The sequence below is a fragment of the Carcharodon carcharias genome, chromosome 5 (assembly GCF_017639515.1).
Source record: "Carcharodon carcharias isolate sCarCar2 chromosome 5, sCarCar2.pri, whole genome shotgun sequence".
Classification (NCBI taxonomy): Eukaryota; Metazoa; Chordata; class Chondrichthyes; order Lamniformes; family Lamnidae; genus Carcharodon; species Carcharodon carcharias.
This window is the reverse complement of record NC_054471.1, coordinates 198,069,610-198,095,398: the sequence shown is the minus strand read 5'-3', so window position 1 is coordinate 198,095,398 and position 25,789 is coordinate 198,069,610. Positions and strand designations below refer to the sequence as shown.

The 25,789-nt window shown below is 42.6% G+C and overlaps 1 protein-coding gene across 2 annotated transcripts in view; it reads left to right on the top strand.

The window, feature by feature from the left end:
- The window catches only part of ift172 (intraflagellar transport 172), a 154,458-nt gene that overhangs the window by 81,705 nt on the left and 46,964 nt on the right, over nucleotides 1-25,789 (top strand). For both annotated transcript variants that reach the window (XM_041188324.1, XM_041188323.1), the window contains 8 exons: nucleotides 9,182-9,317; nucleotides 9,739-9,855; nucleotides 20,297-20,439; nucleotides 21,744-21,837; nucleotides 22,527-22,591; nucleotides 22,889-23,069; nucleotides 23,688-23,797; nucleotides 24,887-25,016. In XM_041188324.1, coding sequence (XP_041044258.1) covers nucleotides 9,182-9,317; nucleotides 9,739-9,855; nucleotides 20,297-20,439; nucleotides 21,744-21,837; nucleotides 22,527-22,591; nucleotides 22,889-23,069; nucleotides 23,688-23,797; nucleotides 24,887-25,016 — 976 coding nt within the window. The remainder of the gene's footprint in view (nucleotides 1-9,181; nucleotides 9,318-9,738; nucleotides 9,856-20,296; nucleotides 20,440-21,743; nucleotides 21,838-22,526; nucleotides 22,592-22,888; nucleotides 23,070-23,687; nucleotides 23,798-24,886; nucleotides 25,017-25,789) is intronic.

Sequence of the window (25,789 nt, the reverse complement as noted above, 5' to 3'; positions counted from 1 at the left end):
CAAAGCTCCTTAGACAGCACCTTCCAAACCCACGACCGCTACCATCTAGAAGGACAAGAGCAGCAGTTAGATGGGAACACCACCACCTGGAAGTTCCCCTCCAAGTCACTCACCATCCAACATGGAAATATATCACTGTTCCTTCACTGTCGCTTGGTCAAAATCCTGGAACTCCCTAACAGTACTGTGGGAATACCTACACCACATGGACTGCAGCAGTTCAAGAAGGCAGCTCACCACCATCTTCTCTAGGGCAACTAGGGATAGGCAATAAATGTTGGCCCAGGCAGCAAAGCCCAATTCCCGTGAATTAATTAAAAAAAAACTTCTCAGAGGCTATGTGAAGATCTATGGAGTGTCCTCACTGCATGTCGTTATCATCCTCCTGCGATCAAGCGACTATTAGGGCCTCCACTGCATCTCCATGACAGGAGCATTCTCACAGAGGGTATGTGCGTTGCCATAAGCCAGACTGGAGTCAAACATTCATAGATACAATGTGAGGATCTATCGTGTCTTCTCACTGCATGTCGTCGTCATCTTCCACAAATCTAGCATTCATGAAGGCCTCCTGAGTGCGCCTGCCTCGTCTGGCCAGTGCAAGGGCCTCATCGCCGTCATCATCACCTTTGAGGACCTCCTCATCCCCGTCGACATCCTCCTCGTCAGAGGAGACGTGCAGCTCCTACATCTCCTCATCATCCAGCTCCTCTCCCTGTTGCAGCGCCAGGTTATAAAAGGCATAGGCGATGACGATATGACAGCCTCTGTGGACTACACTGCAGCACTCCACCATACTGGTCCAGGCACCAGAACCTCATTTTCAGCATCCTGATGGTTCGTTCCACCAAGTTGCGAGGTGCAACATGAGCCTCGTTACACCTTCGCTCTGCTGCCGTCTGAGGCTGCACACGGGTGTCATCAGCCACATCCTCTGTGGGTAGCCCTTGTCCCCGAGGGGCCATCCTTGCAGCTTCTGTGGACCCTGGAAGATGTCAGGGACCTGTGACCGACTGAGAATGTAGGAGCAGTGCACGCATTCCGTGGGAACCATGCGCAGACCTGCTGGGTGCGTTTGTGGTGGTCGCACACCAGCTGCACATTCAATGAATGGAATCCCTTGTGGTTAACATAGTTGACCGCGCATTGCGACAGAGATCTGAGCGTCACGTGAGTGCAGTCAACGGCACCCAACACCTGTGGGAAACCTGAGAATTGGGCAAATCCAATTGCTGTTGCATCCTGGCTGTCCTGATCCTGGGCGAAATGCACAAAGTTGTGTGCCATCATTAAAATGGTATCTGTGACTTCATGGATGCGTTTATGGGGGAGGCTTGTGATATCCCACAGAAGTCACCTGTGGAGCTGTTAAAGGAGCCACTGGCTTAGCAATTGAGTGGAGCTGTCACTTTCACAGCACTGACAGTGGATGCCCTCCATGTCCCCATGGCACCAAATCCTGCAGCTGTGACTGCCAGTTCCCTAGACGTGTGCAGTCTTCGGCGACACTGGTTCACGATCATCTGCAGGAATGAAAGGCAGCATCTATAGACCCTGGGTCTAGCTGATTAACGACGGCTCGCTGTGGCTCTTCGGCAATGTGTGCAGGAGCTTCAGCCGCCCCTTGTTCCAGAGGGTGCTCCTCCATCTGCACAGCCAGGTACCTCAGTTGCTCTCTTCATTGTCTCTGCTCTCTGTAAGCCATGAGGCATACAGCTAGTTCACCAGGTTCCATGCTCCTAATGTTGTACTCCTGCAGGATGAAGGAAAGGGATGCGTGGGTTAGCATGGGTGTACTAAGAACCTCTCTTGGTTAAGTCTGAAGGCCCCTTAATGTATCCTGGAGAGAGCTGGACACCACTTGGATGGCCAGAGATTAGTGCGCTGCATGGCTGCCCGAAACCCCACCCACCTCCCCCCCACTCCACCTGACTGGCAACAGCTTTGCCCATTGGACTGCATGCTGTTCTCTCAGCTCAGGCGCAGGCATTCTCCTAACCTGCACTGAAAGGCTGCACTGTTAGCTTGAACCATGGGAGAGACTGGTCCAAAGTAGGATGATGACATTGCAAGGGGCTGAGCACCTCCACTGGTGACTGCTACATTGCCAGCTTTTGCAAGGAGATTGTACAATGTGCCCAGTCATTTAACTGTTCTGCAGTCCATCAAAACACTCATTAGTGTGCAATCTGTGCCCGAGGGGTGAAAAGCTCTGGAGCATTTGGTGGCACTTTGATGCCTCTGTGTTGCTTGAGTGGGCATAGAAGCTCGAGGCCTGACTCCAATCATATTAATTTGGCAGTGCCTGAATTGTCTCAGCTACAGAGCAATGGTCACTTTATCCAAGGTGTGCCAAATGCATGGCTGCTTCCCTCACCCACCATCCCTCTTAACCCTGTATGTGCTTGTGTGCTACCTTCAGCCACAAGGCAGCCCTTGCACCACCCCCCCATATACCTCAACCTTGAAGTTCAACAGGTGACCCGGGCGAGCACTGTACAATATTACCGTGTACTCGCATCCAAGCTCCCCTCAAAGTGCAGGCCGCCAAGTGCATGCCTTCTATATGCTATAGTGAAGCACGTCAGCGTGCAATCACACCAGCGTGGATGGTCCATCCAGGTCGGGGGGAGACGATCCCAGTGCGCTGGCATTATAATGATGTGCTGATATATTACAATGAGGTTCCTGATGTTCAGTGGTGGGGAAGGTGGCCCACCATCGCCGGGCGGAGCGGAAAGTCGCAAACTGGTTTCATGATGTTGTGAAACCAGTTGTTGGCCTCCTTGCCATATTGTCTGCTCATGCCAGCGGACACGCCTGATGCCAGTGGGCATTGAAAATCCCAGCCTAAATCTAAAATTGCGCCCCCTCTAGTTGGTTTTGTTACATGCTGGCTGAAAAAGTTCTCTTGAATGCAGTTCAAGAATTTTGTCCCTCTGTACCCTCCACACTGTCATATCCCAATTGCTATCAGGGTAGTTGAAGTCTCCAGCTGTTATTGCCCTGTTGTTTTTTCACTCAGAAATTTGCCTACATGTTTGCTCTTCTAACTCTCTTCCGCTATTTGGGAGTCTATAGTACACTCCTAGTAATGTGGCTGCCCCTTTTTTATTTCTGAGCGCAACCCATATGGCCTCATTTGATGCTTCATTTAGTATATTATCCCTCCTCACAGCTGCATTTGTTCCTTTGACCAATAATGCTACACCCCCAATGTTTTTTATCCCCCCTCTATCCTGCCTGAAAACTCTGTATCTAGGGATGTTGAGCTACCATTTTTGCCCCTCTTTAAGCCAGGCTTCAGTAATGGCGATGATATTGTGCCACCATGTATCCATCTGTGCCCTCAGCTCGTCGGCTTTATTGGCTATACTCCTTACATTTATTTGGACACCTTTTAACTGCCAAATTCCTGTGCTGTACACTTTTTAACCTGTGCTGCTTCTGTCTCCCAGAGCTAGTCACTAATTCTCCATCTCACGTTCCCTGCTCTGAATTTGGCCTCAGGTTCCCAGCCCCCTGCCAATTTAGTTTAAACCTCCACCCAACAGCACTAGCAAATTTCCCTGAGAATATTCATTCTAGTCCTGTTCAGGTGTAGACTGTCCCGCTTGTGGCAGGTCTCACCTTCCCCAGAAGCAGCTCCAATGCCTCAGAAATCTGATGCCTTCCCTCCCTACACCAGCTTTCCAGTCATGTGTTTATTCTCTCTGTTCTCCTATTTCTATACTCACTTGCACGTGGGACTGGGAGTAATCCTGAGATTACTGCTTTAGAGGTGCTTTTCAATCTCCTTCCTTGCTCCCTGAAATCTGTTTTCTGGACCTCATCCCCTTTCCTACCTGTCACTGGGTTCAGCGTGGACCACAACCTCTGGCTGATCACCTACCCCCAGAAGAATGTCCTGCAGCCGCTCCATGACACCCTTAACCCTGGCACAAGGGAGGTAACCTACCATCCTGGAGTCATGTCTGTAGCCACAGAAATGCCTGTCCGTTCCCCTGACTAACAAATTCCCGAACACTACTGCTCTTCCCTGCTTTTTCCTCCCCTTCTGTGCAGCAGAGCTGCCTGTAGCGCCGCAAACCCGGCTCTAGCTGCACTTATCCAAGGGACCAACGCCTGCACCAATTTCCAAAATGGAAAACTGATTGGCAAGTGGGACCCCCGGGGACCCCTGCACTACCTGCCTAGTTCTCTTGGACTGCTTGGTGGTCACCAACTCCGTCTCTGCCTCCAGGCTCCTAAGCTGCAGTGTGACCACTTCTCTGAACATGCTAAACACGTGCCTCATGGATGCGCCGCTGATTCCAGCCACCGCTCAAGCTCCAAAACCTGGAGCTCAACGTTCTGCAGCTGGTGACTCTTCCTGCACATGTGGTCGTCTAGGACACCGTAGTGTCCACGACTTCCCACGTATTACAGGACACACATTCCACACAACCGAACTGTCCTGCCATTGCTTCAGCTTACTTCCCTCATGTTAACTTTAATTTACTTTGCTTTACTTACACTATTTTACCTGGCCTTGACTTAACTTTACTTCCTTATTGCTTGTGTTTCTTACTGAAATCCAAGTAGCTCCTTTTAAGAAGCATCTGTATTTCTAATTTTCAGCTACTTGAAGACCCTCCCTAACAGCAGTTTCTCACCAACCGATGAACTTGTGTTCTTCCTGTGATGTCATTCCTGGAGGTTTTCAAACCTCAGCCCTGTCATTCAGCTTTTCAACTCCTGTGTTCTCCTGCAGGCTGAGAAAGATAGAGAAAGAAAAAGAGAAGAGGACCTCCCTCCCCTCCTCCCCAAACTCCCTTCTCATCAAACTTGCAGCAATTCCACTTTGTAAAGACATAAGATTTTGAGGTTTTTGGCGAGAGGAGGGAGATGGAATGGAAAGTTAGTGGTTCGTTTGCTCCTAACCTGCGCACCCCCCCCACTCCCCCGCACCCCACTCCCCAGCCTGGTGAATCAAGTGTCGGGATTGCCAATTAGCAACTCCCTGTTGGGAAGACAACCAACTAGCGATGCAAAGGGGGGCTCCGTGCCCAATTGGGTGTCTAGGCTGGGACATCATGCAGGAGAGTGTCAGTCATGGCCATCAATTTAAAGGCCCCCTGACTGCACAATCTCCTTATTTCTTCTAGCAGGCCCAAAACAGTGAATAAATGAAGTCAGAAAACATAGAGATGCTGCCACCGGCACCAGCAGACTCTGTTGCCGCATGCAGCCACGATCCCATTGTCAGGCCTTTTCTTTTACCCTTGTGCTACCTCCTTATACCTGGCATAAAGTACTGCAAATGTTTCCACCTCCAACCCCTGAAAAATGGAGTGGGCAATGAAAAATTACATGGAGTTGGGTCTTTAACAAGTTCAGTAGCTTACATATAAGTTGCTTCATTTTACTCTCTAGCTTTTTTGGCATCGAAGGAGCTTTAAATTTGCTTGCTCTTCCTTTTCCTCCTTGTGGGAATGTACCTTGCTTTACCCAAATGATCTCCTCTTTAAAGTCCACCCATTGTTCCATTACAATTCAGACTCATTTTTTGATTCCAGTTTACATGGGGCAAATCTGCTCTCACCTTAGTGAAATTAGTCCTCCTTCAGTTAAGTATTCTGGATTGCTCCTTGTCCTTTCCCATAGCTAATCTAAATCTAGTGTTGATATGGTCACTGTTCTCTAAATGCTCCCCTACTGACATTTGATCCATTTGCCCCACCTCATTTCCCAGAATCAGATCCAGCTTCTTCATTGGTCAAGAAAACTTGCTTGGATACACTTCAGAAACGTTTCCCCCTCTCTGCCCTTTACACTATTACCATCCCAATCTATATCAGGATAATTAAAGTCCCCATTGTCACTAGTCGATAGTTTTTGCACATCTCGTAACTTCTATGTAAATTTGCTCATGGTGTCATTCCCTTTATTTGGTGGCCTATAAAATACGGCCGGTATAGTGTAATGGTACCCCTTGTTTCTTAATTCTAGCCAAACAAATTCTGCGCTTGATCTTTCCAGGCCATCCTCTCCCTCCTGCTCTGTAATATTCTCCTTAATCAATACTGCCATCCCCTTTTTTTTTCCTTCCTTGAACACCTTGAATCCAGGCATAATTCGTACCCAGTCCTGCCTTTTTTTTTTGACCAGATCTACTATTGCTGCAACATCATATTCCTATGTGGCCATCTGCACTTGGCAGCTCACCAACCTTATTTACCATGCTTCTTGCATTCATGTATGTGCTCAGTAAACCTAATTTAGACCTTGTTACATTTGCTCTTGGCTGACCCCAGCTTACTATTTCTTACTCCAGTGTTTTATCCTTCTACTCTATTTCTTACTCCAGTGCAGTGTCCTTCCCAATCCTTTGTGCAAGTTATTTCTTCTTTCTAATGTTGCATCCTGTTGCTGATTCCCCTGTCAAGTTAGCTTGAACCCTCCCAAAAGCAATAGCAAGCCATCCCATGAGGACATTTGTCCCAGCTCAGTTGAAGTGCAACCCATCTAACCACCCCTCGGACCAGTCCCAAAGTCCTAGGAATCTAAACCCTCTCTCCTGCGCCATACTCCAGCCAAGTATTCATCTGCTCTATTATATTACTGTACTCACTAGCACATTTCTCCAGGAGTAATCCAGAGATTGCAACCTTTGAGGCCTGCTTGCTAGTCTCCTTCCTGTCTCCTTAAAATATGCCTGCATGACATCATTTCTTTTTCTACCAATGTCATTAGTACCAATATGGACCATGACCTCTGGCTGTTCACCTTCCTTCCTCAATGTTTTGCAGCCATGCAGTGACATCCTTGACCCTGGCCCGAGGGAGGCATCATATTATGCAGTGGCAGGTTCACCTGCAGTTCCGTACTATTGTTTTCTGGATCTCCTTTGCCCCCTCCACCCCACCTCCCCCTCTCCTGTACAGCTAAGCCACCTGTGGCACCATGGTGCTCTGGCTCCACTCTCCTAGAGAACCATCACTCTTCCCTGCATTCAGAACTTGGTATACTTGGAAGACTCCTGCACTACATGCCTGATCTTCCTGTACTGTCTGTTGGTCACCCATTCACCCTATACTTTGCACCCCCTTGAGCTGTGGGGTGACCGTATCTAGAAGTGTGCTATCCACATAGCTCTCGACCTTATGAATACATGCAATGATGCCAACTGTTGCTCAAGCCCTGAAACCCAGAGCTTGAGCTCAGGTTCCTCCAGCTATGGTTGTCCAGAATACAAGAAGTCCTGGAGTCTCCACATGGAACAGAATGTTCAATCCATGGGACTGAGGTGCTCTCCCAGCCTCTGTTTATTAGACTACTAACTAAACTTTCTAGAAATGAAACTTAACTCAAATACTCACCAGCTACTCACCAATCTGCTTTCCTTGTACTGACATCACTTTATTTTGTAGGGAGGTTAACTTAAATGCTTTACTTAGCTCATATCTATATATCTCATGTTTTAATTTAATTAAAAATTAGGAATCCTGTAATGTTACCATCCCTCTTTATTTAATTTTAACTTCATCCCCCAGATCTGATTAAACAAACACCTGATTGTATATTGCATAATTATCATGTTATGATATATACAACATGCTAAGTTAAGGTTTATGTATTTAATGAAATTGGCTTACTTTTCATTTTTATACTAATTGTGGTTTAGGTTATGTTATAGGACGATCAACTTGTAGTTAAACTGTACCCACGCCCCACCCACCTCGTCTCCTTCTGCAGTGATGCCACCACAATGTTTCACTCTCTCTCTGAAAAAAATTGCAGAGACCACTACTCTGCTCCCAGTTTTGTTTTTTATACAGCTCCGCTTCTGGCATAGCTCTTTATATTCTTAAGAGCCTGTATCAAAATTCCCTGTATTCTCCTCTCTCCTAATGAAGACAGGCTTAATTTTTAAAGATTGCCTTAATATTTGTATTTCTTCATACCAAGCAGCATCCTAGTCAACCTGCATTGTACCCTCTCTATTGCCTCAACATCTTTCCTATACTATGGAGTCCAAACCTACACATAGTATGCCACCAGTGGTCTTGCTAAAGTTTTATGTAGATTCACTATTACTTTTAAATTTTTATATTATTTACCTCTTGCCATAAAACTCAATTGCATTTGTTTTTTTTTTATGGTCCTATCCACTTGAGGTACTATTTTATTGTTTTGTGACCCTGAACCAACAAATCTCACTGCTTTAGCACATCAGAGAACAGACCAGGCAGGTCAAGCGGAGGCGATGGTGCAGTGGTATTGTCACTGGACCAGTAATCCAGAGGTTTGAATCCTGTCACGACAGATGGTGGAATTTGAATTCAATAAAAAAATCTGGAATTAAAAGTCTAATAATGACCATGAAATCACTGCAGATTGTCATAAAAACCCATCTGGTTCACTAATGTCCTTTAGGGAAGGAAATCAGCTGTCCTTATCTGGCCTACACGTGACTCCAGACCCACAGCAATGTGGTTGACTCTTAAATGCCCTCTCAACAAGACAATTTAGGATGAGTAATAAATGCTGGCCTAGCCAGCAACACCCATACCCCATGAAGAATAGAACAACATTCCAATTTCTACTGCATAGTTTCTAGTACATTATTTTTGATTTACAAAGTCTTTTCTTTAAACGTCTTGCTTTCTAAACCTGTTTTAGGTCCTGTTTATTATCTCTTGCACTCCTAGGGGATTCCTATAAACTATGGAAGTGGGTAGTTAGTCTTCAGAATGATGTATAGATAGTATCTATTCACAGTGCTTCCCTGTTTGAAGGTCACAAAATGTGCACGTGCATAGTGCAGTGCTTTCCTCCACCAGATATGAGATGGATGTACCACTGAATGAACTGGCTAAGAACTGAAAATAAACCTAGTCTAGAAGGTTTCTTCTGAGTTATGTATAGTTAATTTGTAAATACCCTTTTTACAAAGGTATTTAAAATTTTGCCATGCACAGTACATGGAGGAAAGTTTCTCCATCTCTTTTCCATACACTGTTGGATATCATGTGATTAGATACCTGCAACCACAGGAGTACGTAAAAGGCGTTATAGCCACTACTGAAATGTAGTTCAAAGATTGTTGCATTTGTATCTGATGTTCTATGCTAATATGAACAAATCAACCAATTTATTTCTATGTTGTTGATGTAGTGACAATTTGATTTTGCTGCAGGTTGTACATTACAGTGGATGAACCTGATTTAGCAATCACAATGTATAAGAAGCTTAAAATGTATGATGACATGATTCGACTTGTAGCAAAATATCACAAGGACCTACTCACAGACACCCATCTTCATCTTGCAAAGGTAGGGGTTGATGAATGAATGCAGGTTTACTATATTCTAGATTTACCTTTCAACAACTGGCAGCGCTAGCTCACTGCAAAAGTATATGGGTAGGGTGGTATAGTGTCTCATATAGATCTGAAAACTGTAACATAAAATTGCAGTAAAAAGACAACTTATTTTAAAATATTTTATCTCCTATTTTTAAAAGAAAAAATATGGTTTTGCTATAGTACGCTCATAATCAGTGGTTGACTGTGTTACAAATGCTTCAGATATATGAAAGATAGCACTATAAGGATTGAACCCATAGATGTATACTTTTAGAAGTAACAAACTCACATTAAAGCCTTTGCAGATGCAGTTATCCAAAAAAAACTAAATACAGATTCAGAATTCAATTTCAATGTTTATCTGACAATCTACAATGGTGTTGTTATAGGAACTGGAAAGTGAAGGCCGTTTTCGAGAAGCTGAATACCATTACTTGGAAGCAAAAGAATGGAAGGCAATCGTGAACATGTACCGTGTCAATGACATGTGGGATGAAGCATACAGGGTAAGAAGATCTACTCTATACACCAGTACGGCTAAGTTTTATGTTCCTCACAAGCTGGGAGTGACGGGGTCTGGTGTGGGGTCTGGTAGCTCGTGGGAAACCCGAAGTAAGCGCAGTGTGTCTGTCAGTGGCTTTTTAACCCAACTGCTGCATTATTGCGTTATTTCCAATTTAGCATGAGTGGGTCTATTGACAACCCACATGAGTTGATTTCAACCCTTGTATTGAACGGGACACTCCAAATATTGAATTTGACGGATTTTTGGAATCGGATGTGTAACAGAAGGAATTGACAGAACGGAATCCGGATGCTCAAATGCTGTGCCTCACTTTAGTGTAGCCTCTTTGTGCATGATGCCAAGGGCTGCAAGGGCCCACAAGAAGGCTTTATTCCCTAATTACAGGAGGAAGAAGTATACTGGTGAAATAAAGAAGGCCTGACTGGAGGTTGCCCATGAAGTTAGCAACAGGAGTGTAGTGCCATGTTCATGGATTCAATGCTAAAAGCAATTTAATGACCTAAGCAGGGCAGGAAAGGTCAGTTCTGTGGTACATTCACAGAGATCCTGACGTGCATATCACCCCATACTCTGCCTACTCAAGCCTATCCCAGTACATCAGTCTCCTCACAAATTTACATTGCAAGTACACCCATCCCTCTCTGTCTACACATTTCCCTACATCTGTCTGTCCACTTGTGACATTTGCTCTCATCTTTATACAATGTCTTTCCCTCATCATCACTCTGAATGAATGCTCTCCATCCATCTGTTCAATATATGCCATTGTTTTCACTCTTTTCTGGCCTGTAGGATATAAGAGCACAGGGCACGAGGCAGTGGACTAGAGGTGGTCATCCAACCATCTCTCAACTAACAGCTACAAAGGAGGAAGCAGTGAACGTCACTGGTGGTTTTGCTTGCTTGACTATCTGAGATGGGGGCCTCCCAACCAGCTGGTAATAGAATTACATTTTTCGTATGGTTGGGAAAGCAGTTATAGTTCCATGTCACTGTTAATCCATTCAACAGTTTCAGCTGGTGCAGTGTGAATGGTTGTGATGCCACCAGGAATGGACCTCTCAGGGCATGAGTTCACTATGTGGGAAATGGCCTGACTTGGATGACCACAGTCACAATTTGAGCTGTAGGTTATGTTCCACTTGTGGAGTAAGTGGCCACATCTTCCCTGGCCCATTCTCAAACAGTTGAGGGTTGCCCAGATTTTCAACGTAAGGTTGAAACCTGGACTTCGCTGCTCATGTCAGTTACCAGTTTGCGATTGGTGATGTTTGCAATCACCCAGGAGGTGGAGCTGTTATTAGATTATAGAGCGTGGAGTGTGTTCCAGCAGGGACTATAGGATTTCAGACTGGTGCATGGGCTTATTTTGAGGTCCTGTGTCAGTGGGACTGCTTCATTAACTGTCAGCTGATGGTGTTCTTTGAGGAGGATGTTTTACCCGTGGATATCAGAAAGTTCAATGTGATAGCGCAGGGAGTCACTTGAGCTATGTTGGTCTCAATGTTCCTGAAATAATCCTCGACTTGCCTAAGGTAGTTATCTACCATGTTTGTGAGGCGGCTCCTGAGCCAGGTTGAGCAGCAATACTCTGCTATTGGGTAGTCCAGGATGAGCGAAGCAGTGCACAGTGTATTGGCTCTGCTGCTCCAGGTGGTATTTGCCAGTTTCTGTATGAGATTCACTCTCATCTTGACCCTGGCTGTGATGTTCTGGAGGTGTTGCTCATAGGTCAAGGTATGGTCAAGAGTGAACTCCAGGTATTTTGGTGTTGGATCTTGGGTGAGTGATTGGCCATTACTCGGCCGACTGGACATTAAATTCTTTGAGTTCCTTAGATAGAAGGCTGAAATGGCACTATTGACAGCGTTTGGTCGAAGTCTCCATTTTCTGAAGTAGGCTTCCAGAGAATATAGATCTTCAATGAATGCTTTCTCAATATTCTGGGGTTCTTTAGACTGGGAAGCCAAGCCAAGGTCAGTTGCTGATCATGGAGTTAACTAGTTGTAGGATTTTCACACAGCAGATGATTTTGCAGAGTTTCAGCAGCATGCCCATGTGTCACACTGTATCATAGGGCACAGGATAAGTCAATAAAGGAGGTTCCTGTCTTCAGGCCTTTCTGGAAACCAGCATCAATGTGGAAGGTCAGTGTCAGGACCTGCTCTGAGCTGTTGTACTCTGTGTGAAAATCTGCCTGTTGGAAGTCGCCATCGTAGCTTTCAGGTGGGACTTGGTCTGTTTAGCAGGAGGTGTTCCGGGAGCTTCCATGTTATTGAGAGCAGGCACCAGCCCAGAGAGTCAAACTTTGATGGTACAGCACTTGAGTTTTAACCTGGTAACTCATGCATTACAAGTGAGCAAGTGCAGATGGTGGGTCAGGGACAGGGAGAGGATGTGGGATGCTTCAAGCTCTGCTCAGCTGGACATAGATGCTGCACAATGTACAATGATGAAGGGGAGAATTCTGGAGGAGCCACGCTGCGTACACTTGCAGAGAGATTGGAGAAGTCTGTCTGGAGCATGGGTAACATGATGCCTCAAGCCTTTGCAATGATGTCTTCATGCATTTTAAGAGTAGCCACCTGCATGGAGCATCAAATGCTGCAATCTAATAAGCGCATGTAGGCCTTTACCAATTACTTACAAATGCCATCTTAAATAGGATCGATGATACCCTAGCCTTGGCCGTTCCTAACCCCACTGATCTGCAGCGGTGTTCCCCAGCTCATTCTGGCAGGGAAGTGAGGGTAGACCATGAGAGGGGTGATGGTGAGAAGTGACATGGAAATGAACACTTGGCTCAAAGTGCTTTCCACTTCTCACCCATTGACCCCTTCATAGCCAGTACACCACATGGTGTCTTGTGTCTCGATGGTTGAGTCTGCACCTGCAAAGATGCAGGTGGAGTAGCCTTTAGTGAGGCCCACACTGGCTTCAAAATACAGAGGATGTCTGCCCAGAACAATTCAGCTGCCAGGGCAGGGACCCAGCAGCCTGCCTCTGCCTCTGCCTCTACCTCTACTGAAGCCACAGGGGTTGCACCACGTAGAAGTGCTGGAAGAGAAAGTAAAGATTTGTAATTGCACATGGATGTGTTACATGATGTAACATTAGTATATTTCTGTTTGATTTTTGAATCATATAAATATGGGCCCAAATCTCCTGAGCAGTGGCAATGCAGAAGGTTCTCACGACCCTAGGCTGCTGTGCATTTCTTCCAGGATCTTCCAATGACATACAAATGTCATCTTAAATAAAACTGAGATTCCCTAGCCTTGGCTATTCGTTACTGCATTGATCTGCAGGAGCGGAGTAGAGTCGGGGGCAAACTGGACGCGCCCACTTTCCACGGCACTAGTTGCCATATTCGGTAGTATGGGATCCGGAGTCAGAGTTTGATTTGGTTCACTTAACAGCACATATATGCATTGAATTTCTGGTGACAATGTAACTATTCCAATGATTTTCGAGGACCCATTTCAATACGTGCTTTTCAAGATCAGGCCCATGGCAGGTTCTTGTTCTCATGGCAAGTTTGGTCTTGAGCATCATCTTCAGGGTGGACTCCTCCTTTCATTCTTGCTCCAGTTTTTTACTAACATTAAATACCCTCGTCGCAGGCAGAGCTATTTGGTGAGTTTGCAAAAGTTAAGGCTTTCAGTTTGAAAGCAGCTTTGTACTTCATTCTTTTTGTTGGAGGACCCATCCCTGTTTGTCACTTGTCATATGGTCTGTGTGAGCGTGTCTTCAACTGCCGCGCATCTTCTTAGCAACACAACCCGTATCTGCTTGATCCCATGTGCTGACTTACAGTAAGTAAATAATGTAATGTAAGTAAATTGTACATTTCTGGAATGAAAAATTGAGGTTAGTTACTAATGTGAGTATAGCATTTCATAGCTGAAAACAATGGTTAACTTATATGTCGAGTAGGTGCAGAAAAATGGGGTCATCTTGTATGCCAATTAACTTATACGCCCCCTTTAACTCGGCTATATATATTGTATTTACAAGTACAAATTTTTCAAGACAACATAATATTTACACTGGGTAAGGAATTTGCAAGTTCAGTCTTTGAGGGGGTTTCCTGATATGTGTGGAACATCGCAGCTTCACAACTTCAGATGCTTTGTCAGGAACCTCACTTGCCGGAGTTGCTGAACATCAGGTGCTTCGGTGGGCACTTGCAGTTCTGTACCCTCAACTCTTACAGGAACATCAGACTTGTCAGTCCTGGGTTGAGGATCCTCAACAGGAACCGCAGACCTGGTCATGATCACCAGTGGAACCAAATCTTGGTGAAATGGTTCTCTCTTCCTTAAATGGTCCACATGTTTCCGGATGATCCGGGCTTCCATCTCCATGTGGTAAGATCGACGTCCAGTCACCACTTATTTCACCCAGTAACCACTTTGGTCCTCCTTCTTCATGTATAGCATCTCTCCCACAGTAAATTTCCTCTCTCGACTATGCCAATCATATCTAGTTTTCTGGCTTCCCTCACTCCTTTCCACCTTCCCCTCTAAATTCGGCATTACTAAGCTCAGTCTTGCCCTGGCGTTTCAACAAACTCTGCAGGTGTGACACCTGTTGTTGTGTGAGGGGTAGTCCTGTAATGAAAAAGAAAGCTTGCTAGCTCGGTTGCTAGGGAATTGCCAGTTAGCTTTATCATGCCTGCCTTAAACATTTGAACTGCCCTTTCAGCCAGTCCATTTGAGGAAGGGTGGGACGGTGAAGTTTTTACATGAGTGATACAGTTGAGGCCGACAAACCGTTGAAACACAGCACTTGTAAATGCTGTGCCATTATCAAAAATGACTATTTCTGGTAGTCCGTGAATGGCAAAACTTGACATAGTTTCTCATTATCGCAGCCAACATTAGTGACTTCACGTCATATATGTCCAACCATTTTGTTTGGGCATCGACAATGAGCAGAAGCATTGTTACCAGGAAAGGTGCAACATAATCAATTTGTAACCACGCCCAGGCCATTCTCAAGGGTGTAGCGGAGCTGTTGCTGGCAACATTTGCAGTTACTGACATTGCACACAGTGCTCCGCTAAACAATCTATTTTGCCATCCATCCCAAGCTCCATAGATAGCTGCGTGCTATGGTCTTCATTTGAGAAATTCCTGGATAGGCAATTAAAAGTGGCCCCCTTCCCTTTGGAGGAACTATCACTCGTGCTCTCCACAACAGGATGCCACCTTTGCTTTTATTTCATGTCTCCTGTGAAGTACGGTTTCATTTAATCAGATACGGGCTCCATGCAGCACTTGTACTTGAGATAGGACTGGGTCTCGACTTGTCCAGTCCCTGATCTGGCGAGCACATACCGATGAGGGATCTGAGAAATTTAACATTAAAACAAGTTCCTGCGGAACTGGGTTGTGCTCAACATTTTCTTGTAAAGGAAAACAACTAAAGGCATCGGATTTTGCAATTTGATTGCGAGGCTTATGTACGAAAGTGTATTCATATGCTGCCAGAATTAAAGCCCTATTAGTATTTCTGTATCTTCTTTGTATGTGCCACCTTCTTTCTAGCGTAGACTTTTAATCTTGGCCTTCTTTTTGACTTCACTATGGCCAGACTTCTCTCAGATGCAAGCACAACTTGTTTTGAAAATTCTGCGACTTTTAGTTCCAAAGCCTCTTTGGCTTCATTTAGCTGATTCTTCAGCTCTTCCATCTCTTTTTCATATTTGTTTGCTGCCTCCTGAAAAATTGACCATTGTTGTGTCTTTTCTGCAGTTTATTCAGAAGAGTGCTGAATTCTTTTTGTTTCTCTTCATACTTTTCCAGAGGTACAAACTTTGACCTGATGGAATCTTGTAATGTGTGAAGGTCTTTTCCTGTGAAGGTTGCTCACCTTGCCTCGAGCTCTATCATCAAGCAGAGTCTCTTTGAGATTCTTCTGCTGTTCTTCTAGGTTTTGGCTTAAGACAGCCTATATTTCTTCAGGTTATTGAGTCCTTACACACTCCTTTTTCAAAACAGGAATGCTTCCAGCTTCCTTTTGGAATCTCAGTGACCAATCAACGTTGATTTCCCATAGCCAATTTCGCCCTAGAAGGCTTGGTCCTCTGCGTCTCAATACTAACACTGGTAGCTATGCCGATTGGCTTCCTTATGGACATTTATTTTGCTTATGCCTTTTACTTGAATGTCTTCACCCATATATGTTTTGAGATTGGCAGCTGTTTCTTCTAAACTTAATTGATAGTCACCATTATTCAGATACCTGAAGGTATGTTCCGCAATTGCTGTAGTGGAAACTCTCATGTCCACTTCCATTCTAACGGGTTTGTCATTTACTTTCACTGTGACAAATATTGGTTCTGTCTTTCCAACTTTCAGATTAAACGAGTAAATGTCAGAATTTGTTGTTTCGTTGTAGATTTCAGTGGGCAGCTTCTTTTGTTTACAAGCTTCCTTGAATCTTTCCTTGCACTGCCTCATTATATGTCCATTTCTGTGACAATAGTACCATTTTGTTTTTTGAAACTGCCAATCGATAAAAGACTGCTTGTTTCCATCTCTATTGAAACTATTCTTCGATTTCGCTGCTTAGTTTTTTTTTATTCTTCAGCTAGCAGGGGCCGGCAGAGTCTTGCATTGTCGTGCCCTTTTTGGCTGGGGTTTCCCACCCGATATGGAGGACAGTGCCATTTTGCACACCCTGTATTGATTTTGAATCTCTTACTGAGCTTTCCATGGCCCGTGCTATCTCTAGCACCTTCTTGAAATTCAAACTCACTTAGGACAATAATCTTTTCTGAGTAGTCTCCTCATTCAAACCACACACTAAACGATCTCTGAGCATGTCATTTAGAGATGTACCGAACTCGCAGTGCTCCGTTATCTGCTTCAAATTTGCCATGTAGCATGCAATTGTCTCACCTGGGGCTCTATTTCGCGAATTAAACCTGAACCTTTGCATCGTGACTGAGGGTTTTGGTTGGAAATGACTCTCCATGAGGTCCACCAATTCATCAAAATTTTTCGAACCTGGTGCTGTCAAACTTCAAATCAAACCATAGGTTTTACTCTCATATGTTCTTAAGAGGATTGCTTGCCTCTTCTCTTCCCCATTATCTTGTTCGCTGAAAAAAGAACGTGAGGCATTCTATGTAATGAAACCAATCGTATCTAGCTGGTTCAAAAGGATCAATTTCCCCAAATTTTGAGAGATCATAACTTCTTCATTTTTAACAGAGCTTGCTATTTACTATTACTGGGTGAGGTACAGTGCCAATTTCTTTCTAACTTGATTTTTTCTATTCAATCCTGTTTTATTCTCATCGCCATGGGGCCGAGTTGTTGTAAGGGTGGCCGAGTTGCTACTGTTGATAGAGTTGATCTGCAGACACTTCTTAGGTGGAAACCTTAAGTTTATTTACAATATACTCATCAGCAACTAACCATGCTTTCAACTCCAACTCAATTCTACACACACTAACTCCTGAGATAGGCCGCGCTACTCTCCTATTGGTTACTACAGCTCATGTGATCTTCCTTAACAAGTATTTTTCTTAAAAGTACATTACACACTAAATAAAACCATAATTACTACAAATGTGGAGAGACTTTATAAAATAAATGATACAACTCTAAAGGGGGTGCAAAAGCAGAGCGATATAGGTTTACTTGTGCATAAATCATTGAAGGTGGCAGGACAGGCTGAGAGAGCAGTTAATAAGACATACAATAATCAGGGCTTAATTAATAGGGGATAGAGTACAAGAGCAAGGAGGCTATGTTGAATTTGTATAAGTCATTGGTTCGGCCTCAGCTATAACATTGCGTCTAGTTCTGGGCACCGCACTTTAGCAAGGATGTGAAAGCATTAGAGAGGGGTACAGAAAAATTTTATGGAACTGGTTCTGGGGATGAGGAATTTCAGTTATGAAGATAGATTGGACAGGTTAGGACTGTTTTCTTTGGAGAAAAGAAGGCTGAGAGGAGATTTGATAGAGTTATTCAAAATCATGGGCGTTCTGGACTGAGTAGATAGGGAGAAACTGTTCCCACTTGTGAAAGGATTGAGAACTCGAGGGCACAGATTTAAAGTAATTAGTAAAAGAAGCAAAAGCGATATGAGGAGAAACTTTTTAACGCAGCGAGTAGTTAAGAGTTTGGAATGCACTGCCTGGGAGTATAGTGGAGGCAGGTTCAATTAAAACATTCAAAAGGAAATTTAGACTGTTATCTGATAAGGAAGAATGCGCAGAGTTATGGGACGAAGGTGGGGGATTGGCAATCGGCCTCCTTCTGTGCTGTTGATTCCTAAATTATTGAGAGGAGAAGTTTGTCCTATGCGTGGAGAAAACTCTTACTCGTTTGTTCATGGGATGTGGGCATCGCTGGCTAGGCCCCTTGTGGGGTCTGGAGCCACATGTAGGCCAGACCAGGTGAGTACAGCAGATTTCCTTCCCCAGAGGACATTAATGAACCAGATGGGTTTTTACAACAATCGACAGCGGTCTCATGGTCATCATTAGACTTTGAATTCCAGATATTTATTGAATTCCACCATCTGCCATGGTGGGATTTGAACCCACGTCCCCAGAGCATCCCCATGGGTCTCTAGTTTACCAGTCCAGTGGCAATACCACCACGCCGCCGCCGCCACCTCCCCCCTTGAGTTTAGAAGATGAGATGTGACTTAATTAAAATGTATAAGATTCAGAAAGGGCTTGACAGGATAGTGACTGAGAGGCTATTTCCCCTGGCTGGAGAGTCTAGAACTGGTGGCATAGTCTCAGGGTAAGGGAAGATGGCTCTTTTGGACTGAGACAAGAAAGAATTTCTTAACTCAGAGGGTTGTGAATCTTTGGAATTATTTGTCCCAGAGGGCGTGGATGCTCGGTTGTTGAGTATATTGAAGATAAAGATGTCCCAGCCTCTAAAGGAATTGAGAGATGAGGATTGAGTGGGAAAGTTGAGCTGTGGTCAAAGATTCACCTTGATCTTATTGAATGGCCAAGTAAGCTTGAGGAACTGTATGGCCTACTCCTGCTCCAATTTCTTATGTTCTGCTGATGCTGCTCCTGCTCTTGCTGATCATCATGTTCCTAATCTAAGGTCCAAAATAACACAACATAAGCAGCATCCATGCTGATCTGATAGACCCGATCTAAGTTGTCAAAGATACTTTCAAAGTTGCCAAATTAACTTCTCAGCACAAGTACTATGAACAAAGCCTTTCACACGAACAGGCAAGAAACAGCTGAAATTTCAATACTTATTGGACTATTTCCCTGTCTCAACCCTCTCAGTTGATGCTATGTTCTTGTCTAGCTTTCACTGGTGATTCCTGGGGAGCTCAGAAAACTTTTGGACCCACAGTTCAATTGCAAAAGTCATGTTGATGTTGCTGTAATCAAATGATTAACATATTGAAATTGACAGCCTGCCTCCCCTGATGGGACTGGTTGCACCCTGCTCCTGCACATTCAAGTTCAGCCCTGGCCAGTTGTTGTAAAATCAATGGGGCCTTTTTGCCCTGCTGTTCCTACCTCCAATCTTCCTCACTGGCTCGTTGCTGCCCCAGTCTAGTTCTGCCCTTTGCTGGCCTCCTGCTATCTGGATTGTTCTGACCAATAAATATAATTATATAAACTATTATGTTTTTCTTGCATATAATATATATTTATACATCAAATAATTTAAAAAATAATATAAAATGTATTCAACAGTAATCCTTATTCAGCTGGATCATCCTCCTTTCATTTTTTCTCCACTTTATCCCCTTAAGAAGGCCACCTACAAAAATTCAAAGTGGAAGAAGGTAACCAGACATAGGATATTTTTAAAGAGAATAGAGAAGATGTTTTGTTCTGGCACCAATTAGAAGTGTACATCAGAATTGAGCGCACACTACCCATGCTTTTCCATTCATTGAAATTAACAGACAGAAGATCATTGGCTGGGGTGCACAATTTTCTGATATGTACTAAAGTGAAAATTTCCACCTAGCGTATCTAAATGACTTTCCTATATATAAGTAACAATTCATATTTCTAATTGGTCAAACCTTTTCATTCAAAATTTAAGGGTGCCCAAAGCAGGCATTTTATTTTAGTAGGTATGGCATAATCAAAAGTTTTGGTTAAAAGCTGATTGAACAGGTGATGAGATCAAGGAGCTACTTGTGAAATAGATGCATTATATGTTCTTCTGGACATTTAACAAAAACAGTTTAAAGAAAGACTCATGAGGAAGTAGTAGTGGACATACAGAAGTAGGTCAAATGTTATTGTTTACACAAAAAAATTGATAGCACATTTGTTTATTGCAATAGTATACCAAAGCAAATGCTGCTTAAATTGTCAAATTTCTTATTTTTGTTAAACTTTATGTAGCCACAGTTTGAAAAGCTTGAATTTTAGAAAACTTTTTTTTTTCTTACAGGTTTCTAAAGCCCATGGGGGTGCAAATGCCCATAAACAAGTGGCCTACTTATGGGCTAAGAGCCTGGGAGGAGAGTCTGCCGTTAAGTTACTAAATAAGTTTGGTCTTCTAGAAACAGCAATTGACTATGCAGCTGATAACTGGTGAGATGCACTTCAACAGAAATGACAATTTAAAATAATTTCACTTTAAATTATAATTTCCATCTTTCCTTCCTATGTCATGCCCTGGCTGACAATAGGTAACATACTTAATTGGGATGGATACACCCAACTTAATCAGAGCAAAACCCTGAAGCATTGTAGATAACTGGTAAACACATTATCACACACAGCTCACTTTGGCAACCTATCCTATGTATAAAAGCAGCACCAGAAAGATTTAGATCCCAAGACCCTTCCCTAGGGGAAGATATCTCCTGACCCTCTGCTCAAGAACTGTTGACCCTGTAACTCTATCTGATCACTCACAGCTCTGTGCATCACCCTTTGTGATCCCCTCTGACTTATACTCAGCAGACATTAGAATGTCTGTCTTTGAGCTGGTGTTTGTTTGAGAGAAGTAGAATGTAGTGCTATGCTGAGAGAACAGGATAGGTGTCGGATGAAATTTAATGTGTAGGACCTGATGTCTTGCATTTTGAGAGGAGGAATCAGCGAAGAAATATACACAAAATGGTAAAACTTTAAAACTGAATAGTGGAGCAGAGTGAGTTAGAGCTCAAATTTGTAAACTTAAGAATGGGAAGGCGAGTGGATAAAGATGCCTTTTTATAAGAAAAAAGGAATATGGAATTCTATGTTTCATAAATGGAGGCACTGAATACAAATGCAAGGCGCAATGTAAAACTTATACAAATTATTGGTTAGACCACAGCTATAATATTGTGTCCAGTTTTTTCAGCGAAATGTTAGAGTGATGGAAAGGGTGTAGAAGAGATTCACTCCAATGCTAAGGATAAGAGGCTTCAGTTATGAAGTGAAACTATCAAAACAGGATTATTTTCATTAAGGCAAAGAAGCTGAAGAGGAGATCCATTAAAGCTGTTCAGCATTGAGGTTTTGATGAGGTGAATTGTGGACAGAGGCAATAAATTTAAGATCGTCAAAGAGAGAGGTTAAAATTTTTTTTATGTAATATGTTATTAGGGCATGGAAATGCCTTACTAGAAAAAGTGGTGAAAGCAGAATCCATAATTGCTTTTAGAAGGCAAGTGGATAAATATTTAAAAAAAAAACACAAAAAAGTTTGGGAAATGGGATTAAGTTGAAAGCTGTTTTGGAGAGTGAGCACAGACATGATGGGCATAATTACCTTCTGTGCTGTAAATTTCTGTGATTCCAAAATTCAGCTCATTTATTGCAATTCATAGTTTCTATGGAAAATCAAGAAACCATGTAGGTACACATGCAATAATCACTTACACCATGGCAAAATTCTGTTTCAGCTCTTTCGACTTCGCTTTTGAACTGTCACGATTGTCAATGAAAAATAAAATCCCAGATATACATCTGAAGCATGCAATGTATCTGGAAGATGAGGTACATGGTTACTTTTCTTTCTGGGTATTCAATTAATTTCAGGTCTGCACATCTGGATCCCGTTTTTGATTGTGTTTGTAACATGGCATAAAGAGCTTGATCTAATGCTATAAATCAGATGGCTGAAGTAAAAAGTATTGTCAGTTCTGTCTAAAATACACCTAAGAGATTAAAAAGTCCAAAATTATTTAATATTATGTTAATTACTGACTTTTTCATGTTTTTTGAAGTTTGATGTTGCATGCTTGCAATTGGACATGGATTGCCTATGATTATCTATGGTTAATACATTTCTAACTTATTACCTGTTGGTGAGAGGAAAATAACATCGCATTATTTTTATTTCTGGATTAAATCCATACTTAAGTACCCAGAATTATTGCAGTTTATTGGTGTTTTCCTTGAACTTTTGGTTATATCGCATCAGAAAATATCATTATAGGAATAAATTGAAAGCATATGAAACAAATTTAATAGGAAGGAAACGAGTGGGTCTGATATTTTCTTGGACTATCTACAGAGCATCACTAATCAATCAACCATTTCAAAAATACTTGCAAATCTTGTATAACTGAATGGAAACATTTCATTTGAAGAAATTAAATAATGACAAATGCAGGAACATTTTGCAGGAAAGTTAAGTTCTGCTAATTTTTGAGTGCTAAATTTATCATATTTCATGTTTGTAGGGTAAATTTCAAGAGGCAGAAGTTGAATTTGTTAAAGCAGGAAAGTCAAAGGAGGCTGTCCTCATGTGAGTCTTTCTTTTATAATAAATAGTATATAATATAAAAACAGAAAATGCTGGAAAAACTGAGCAGGTCTGACAGCATCTGTGAAGAAGGGTTATACAAACTCGAAATGTTAACTCTGTTTCTCTCTCTCCACAGATGCTGTCAGACCTTCTGAGCATTTCCAGCATTTTCTGTTTTTATTTCAGATTTCCAGCATCCGCAGTATTTTGCTTTTACCTGAGACTTTCTTTTGTTGCATACCTGATTATATAAACTGATACTTTTGCGTAATTTAACATCCAGTTTACTTTTGAAAGGTATGTACATAACCAGGATTGGGATGCAGCCCAGAGGGTGGCGGAGGCTCATGATACAGACAGCGTAGCTGACGTCTTGGTTGGCCAGGCACGCTTTGCTTTTGACCAGAAAGAATATCAAAAGGCTGAGGCTTTCCTTCTGAGGGCTCAGCGACCAGAATTGGCTGTCAAATATTACAAGGTCAGAATTCTTTTTTTTGTCATCATTGACTTGTCAATGAAAACCATACTGAAATTTATTTGGGAGTGCCAGTAGCTCGTGACAGAGGTAATCTTGTAAGTCCCATTGGTAAAGTACGATTGTTTCATATGTAAACATTCTTTGTTTAACTTATGAATTTAGGAATTTAAGATAGTAATTTGAACCTGAAAAATATAAGCAGTACATCTTTCTAGCGTGTGAAATCAAAGAATTGGTACAAAGGTTTACCCACGTTTATCCAGCAAACAGCAGGACGTTTCTTATTTTGTTTTTACGGATCATCATTGAAAAATAAATGTTCACCCTGCTCTTCTTGAAAATAGTGCATGGGATCTTTTATGTCCACCTGAAAGACAGACAGGGTCTCAGTTTAACATCTCATCAGAAAGATGGTACCTCCAACAGTGCAGCACTCCCTCAGTACTGCACTGAAGTGTCACCTTAGATTTTTGTGCTCAGTAGGGCTTGAACCCACAACCTTCTGACTCAGACAAGTATGCTGCCAGTTGAACCACAGCCGACACCAAAAATAAATAAAAACTAAAAATTGTGTTTTCAATGTGTTAAAACCATTTTTACTTAATTTGTTTGTTATAGGAAGTCGCAATGTGGAGTGATGCAATTAGAATTTGTAAAGAATATATCCCTAACAAGCTGGAACAACTCCAGGAAGAATATGAACAGGAAACAATTAAGAAAGGAACAAAGTGAGCAAATTACCTGTATGAAGTGAAAATGCTTCCATTTGTAATTATAAAGGTTATTACCTGTAAAAAAAAAAAACAGGATCATCTTCAAGTCTTAGGAGGAAGAACCTATAAAGTAGGATTATGATTTTTTGCTATAGAAGTGTTGGTTATAAACACCCTGAGAGGGAAAATTAAAGCTGTAACTTTTTCCTTCCAGTTTTACCACCTGCTGAAAGAATTGCTCATGACTTGTTTGAAGACCTTTGCTAATGCTACTCTGAACCAAGATGCAAGTGAGAATAGTCATAGGAGACCCCATCCACTGATAGTTTTCTCTGCCTCCCCTCATTTGACTCACCACTTGATTTTTCCATTTCTACCTTAAAAGGCATTTTTTAGTGCTTAAATGGTAAAACAGTTGAAAATATAAAACATTCATAAAATCTCATTTAGATGCTCACTAACTGCAGAAATCTTTCACAGTTCAGTAGCTGTGTTCAACGTGAATCCTGTGCATGCCAAGTTGCAGAACATTGCAAACAGGCGAAGGAGCCCAATGCCAGTGATCCTCTGCCTCTTAAATGTACAGGCGACTATACTTTGGTTCAACCTGGAAATTATTCAGGTGGTTTCCTGAATTGCCTACAGGATATCCAGCCTAAATAAGGTGTTATGAAATTTAGAAAAAGTAACTAATTATAAAGTTAGAGTCTATAGCAGTTGGGACAAAAATTCTAAAATGAAGTCCCTGGTCCAAATTGCACCTTTGTAGATTTTGCATGCTTCTTTGGAATCATACATATTTCATAAAATAATGTGACAACCATGCAGTGATTGTTCTTCATTATATGTACCTTTTCACATATGTAGTTCAGCCATTGGGCTTGCAGACAATTTTTATGATGAGCAGAAATTGGATTGTCATAACTAATGTATTTTGCAAAATTTTAAATATATTGATTTTCTGCACTCATTCATAACTATATCATATCACAGAGCAGAAACAACTTGTATCATTCCCTGCAAAGCACTGAACTGTTCATTTAAGCATTAACATATTTTCTATTGTGATGACCTAACCCTTGATTTCATAATTGTATCTCACAGGGGAGTAGAAGGAATAGTTGAACAGGCCAGAGAATGGGAGCAATCAGGAGAATATGTCAGGGCCGTGGAATGTTACCTCAAGGTCAAAGAAACGAATAATCTGGCTCTAATGGAGAAATGCTGGATGAAGGTAAGATGTGTGCTTCAAATGTTGCATTTGCATCAAGAGAAAAGCAACTCTTTAGGGCAGAATTTTTAGGTCAGCATGCGGGTGCGCACCAGATCTGATTGGACACGAAATTGCACGGGATGACGTCAGGCTAGTGACCCGATGTCATCTTATGCTCGTGATATTTCAGTCGGTGGGTGTGCGCAAAAGTCGGAAGCGCACCTGCTGACAATTAAGAGGCCAGTTAGTGCAATTAAAGTTGTAATTGTCTCTGATTTTTCGTGGTCAGTCCAATCTTACAGTTATAAAAACAAAAAAACTGCGGATGCTGGAAATCCAAAACAAAAACAAAAACAGAATTACCTGGAAAAACTCAGCAGGTCTGGCAGCATCGGCGGAGAAGAGAAGAGTTGACGCTTCGAGTCCTCGTGACCCTTCGTCAGTTCTGTCGAAGGGTCACGAGGACTCGAAACGTCAACTCTTTTCTTCTCCGCCGATGCTGCCAGACCTGCTGAGTTTTTCCAGGTAATTTTGTTTTTGTTTCCAATCTTACAGTTGGCAGATGGGCGAATCGGCCAGGCGGACTTTGCATTTTTCATGGAACCTCATCCAAGGGCGGGATGAGGTTTCCATTATTAAATAAGGAAAAATGTATGGACAGTATTTTCATCATGCATATGTTCGGGTGACTGACTGTGATGTGTGGACGTTTTTTTTCAGAATTTTAAAAACTTACTTCATTGGTTTTAAAGCCTTCAGCTCCCTGAGGCAGCTCTCTGTCTTCGGGGAGCTTT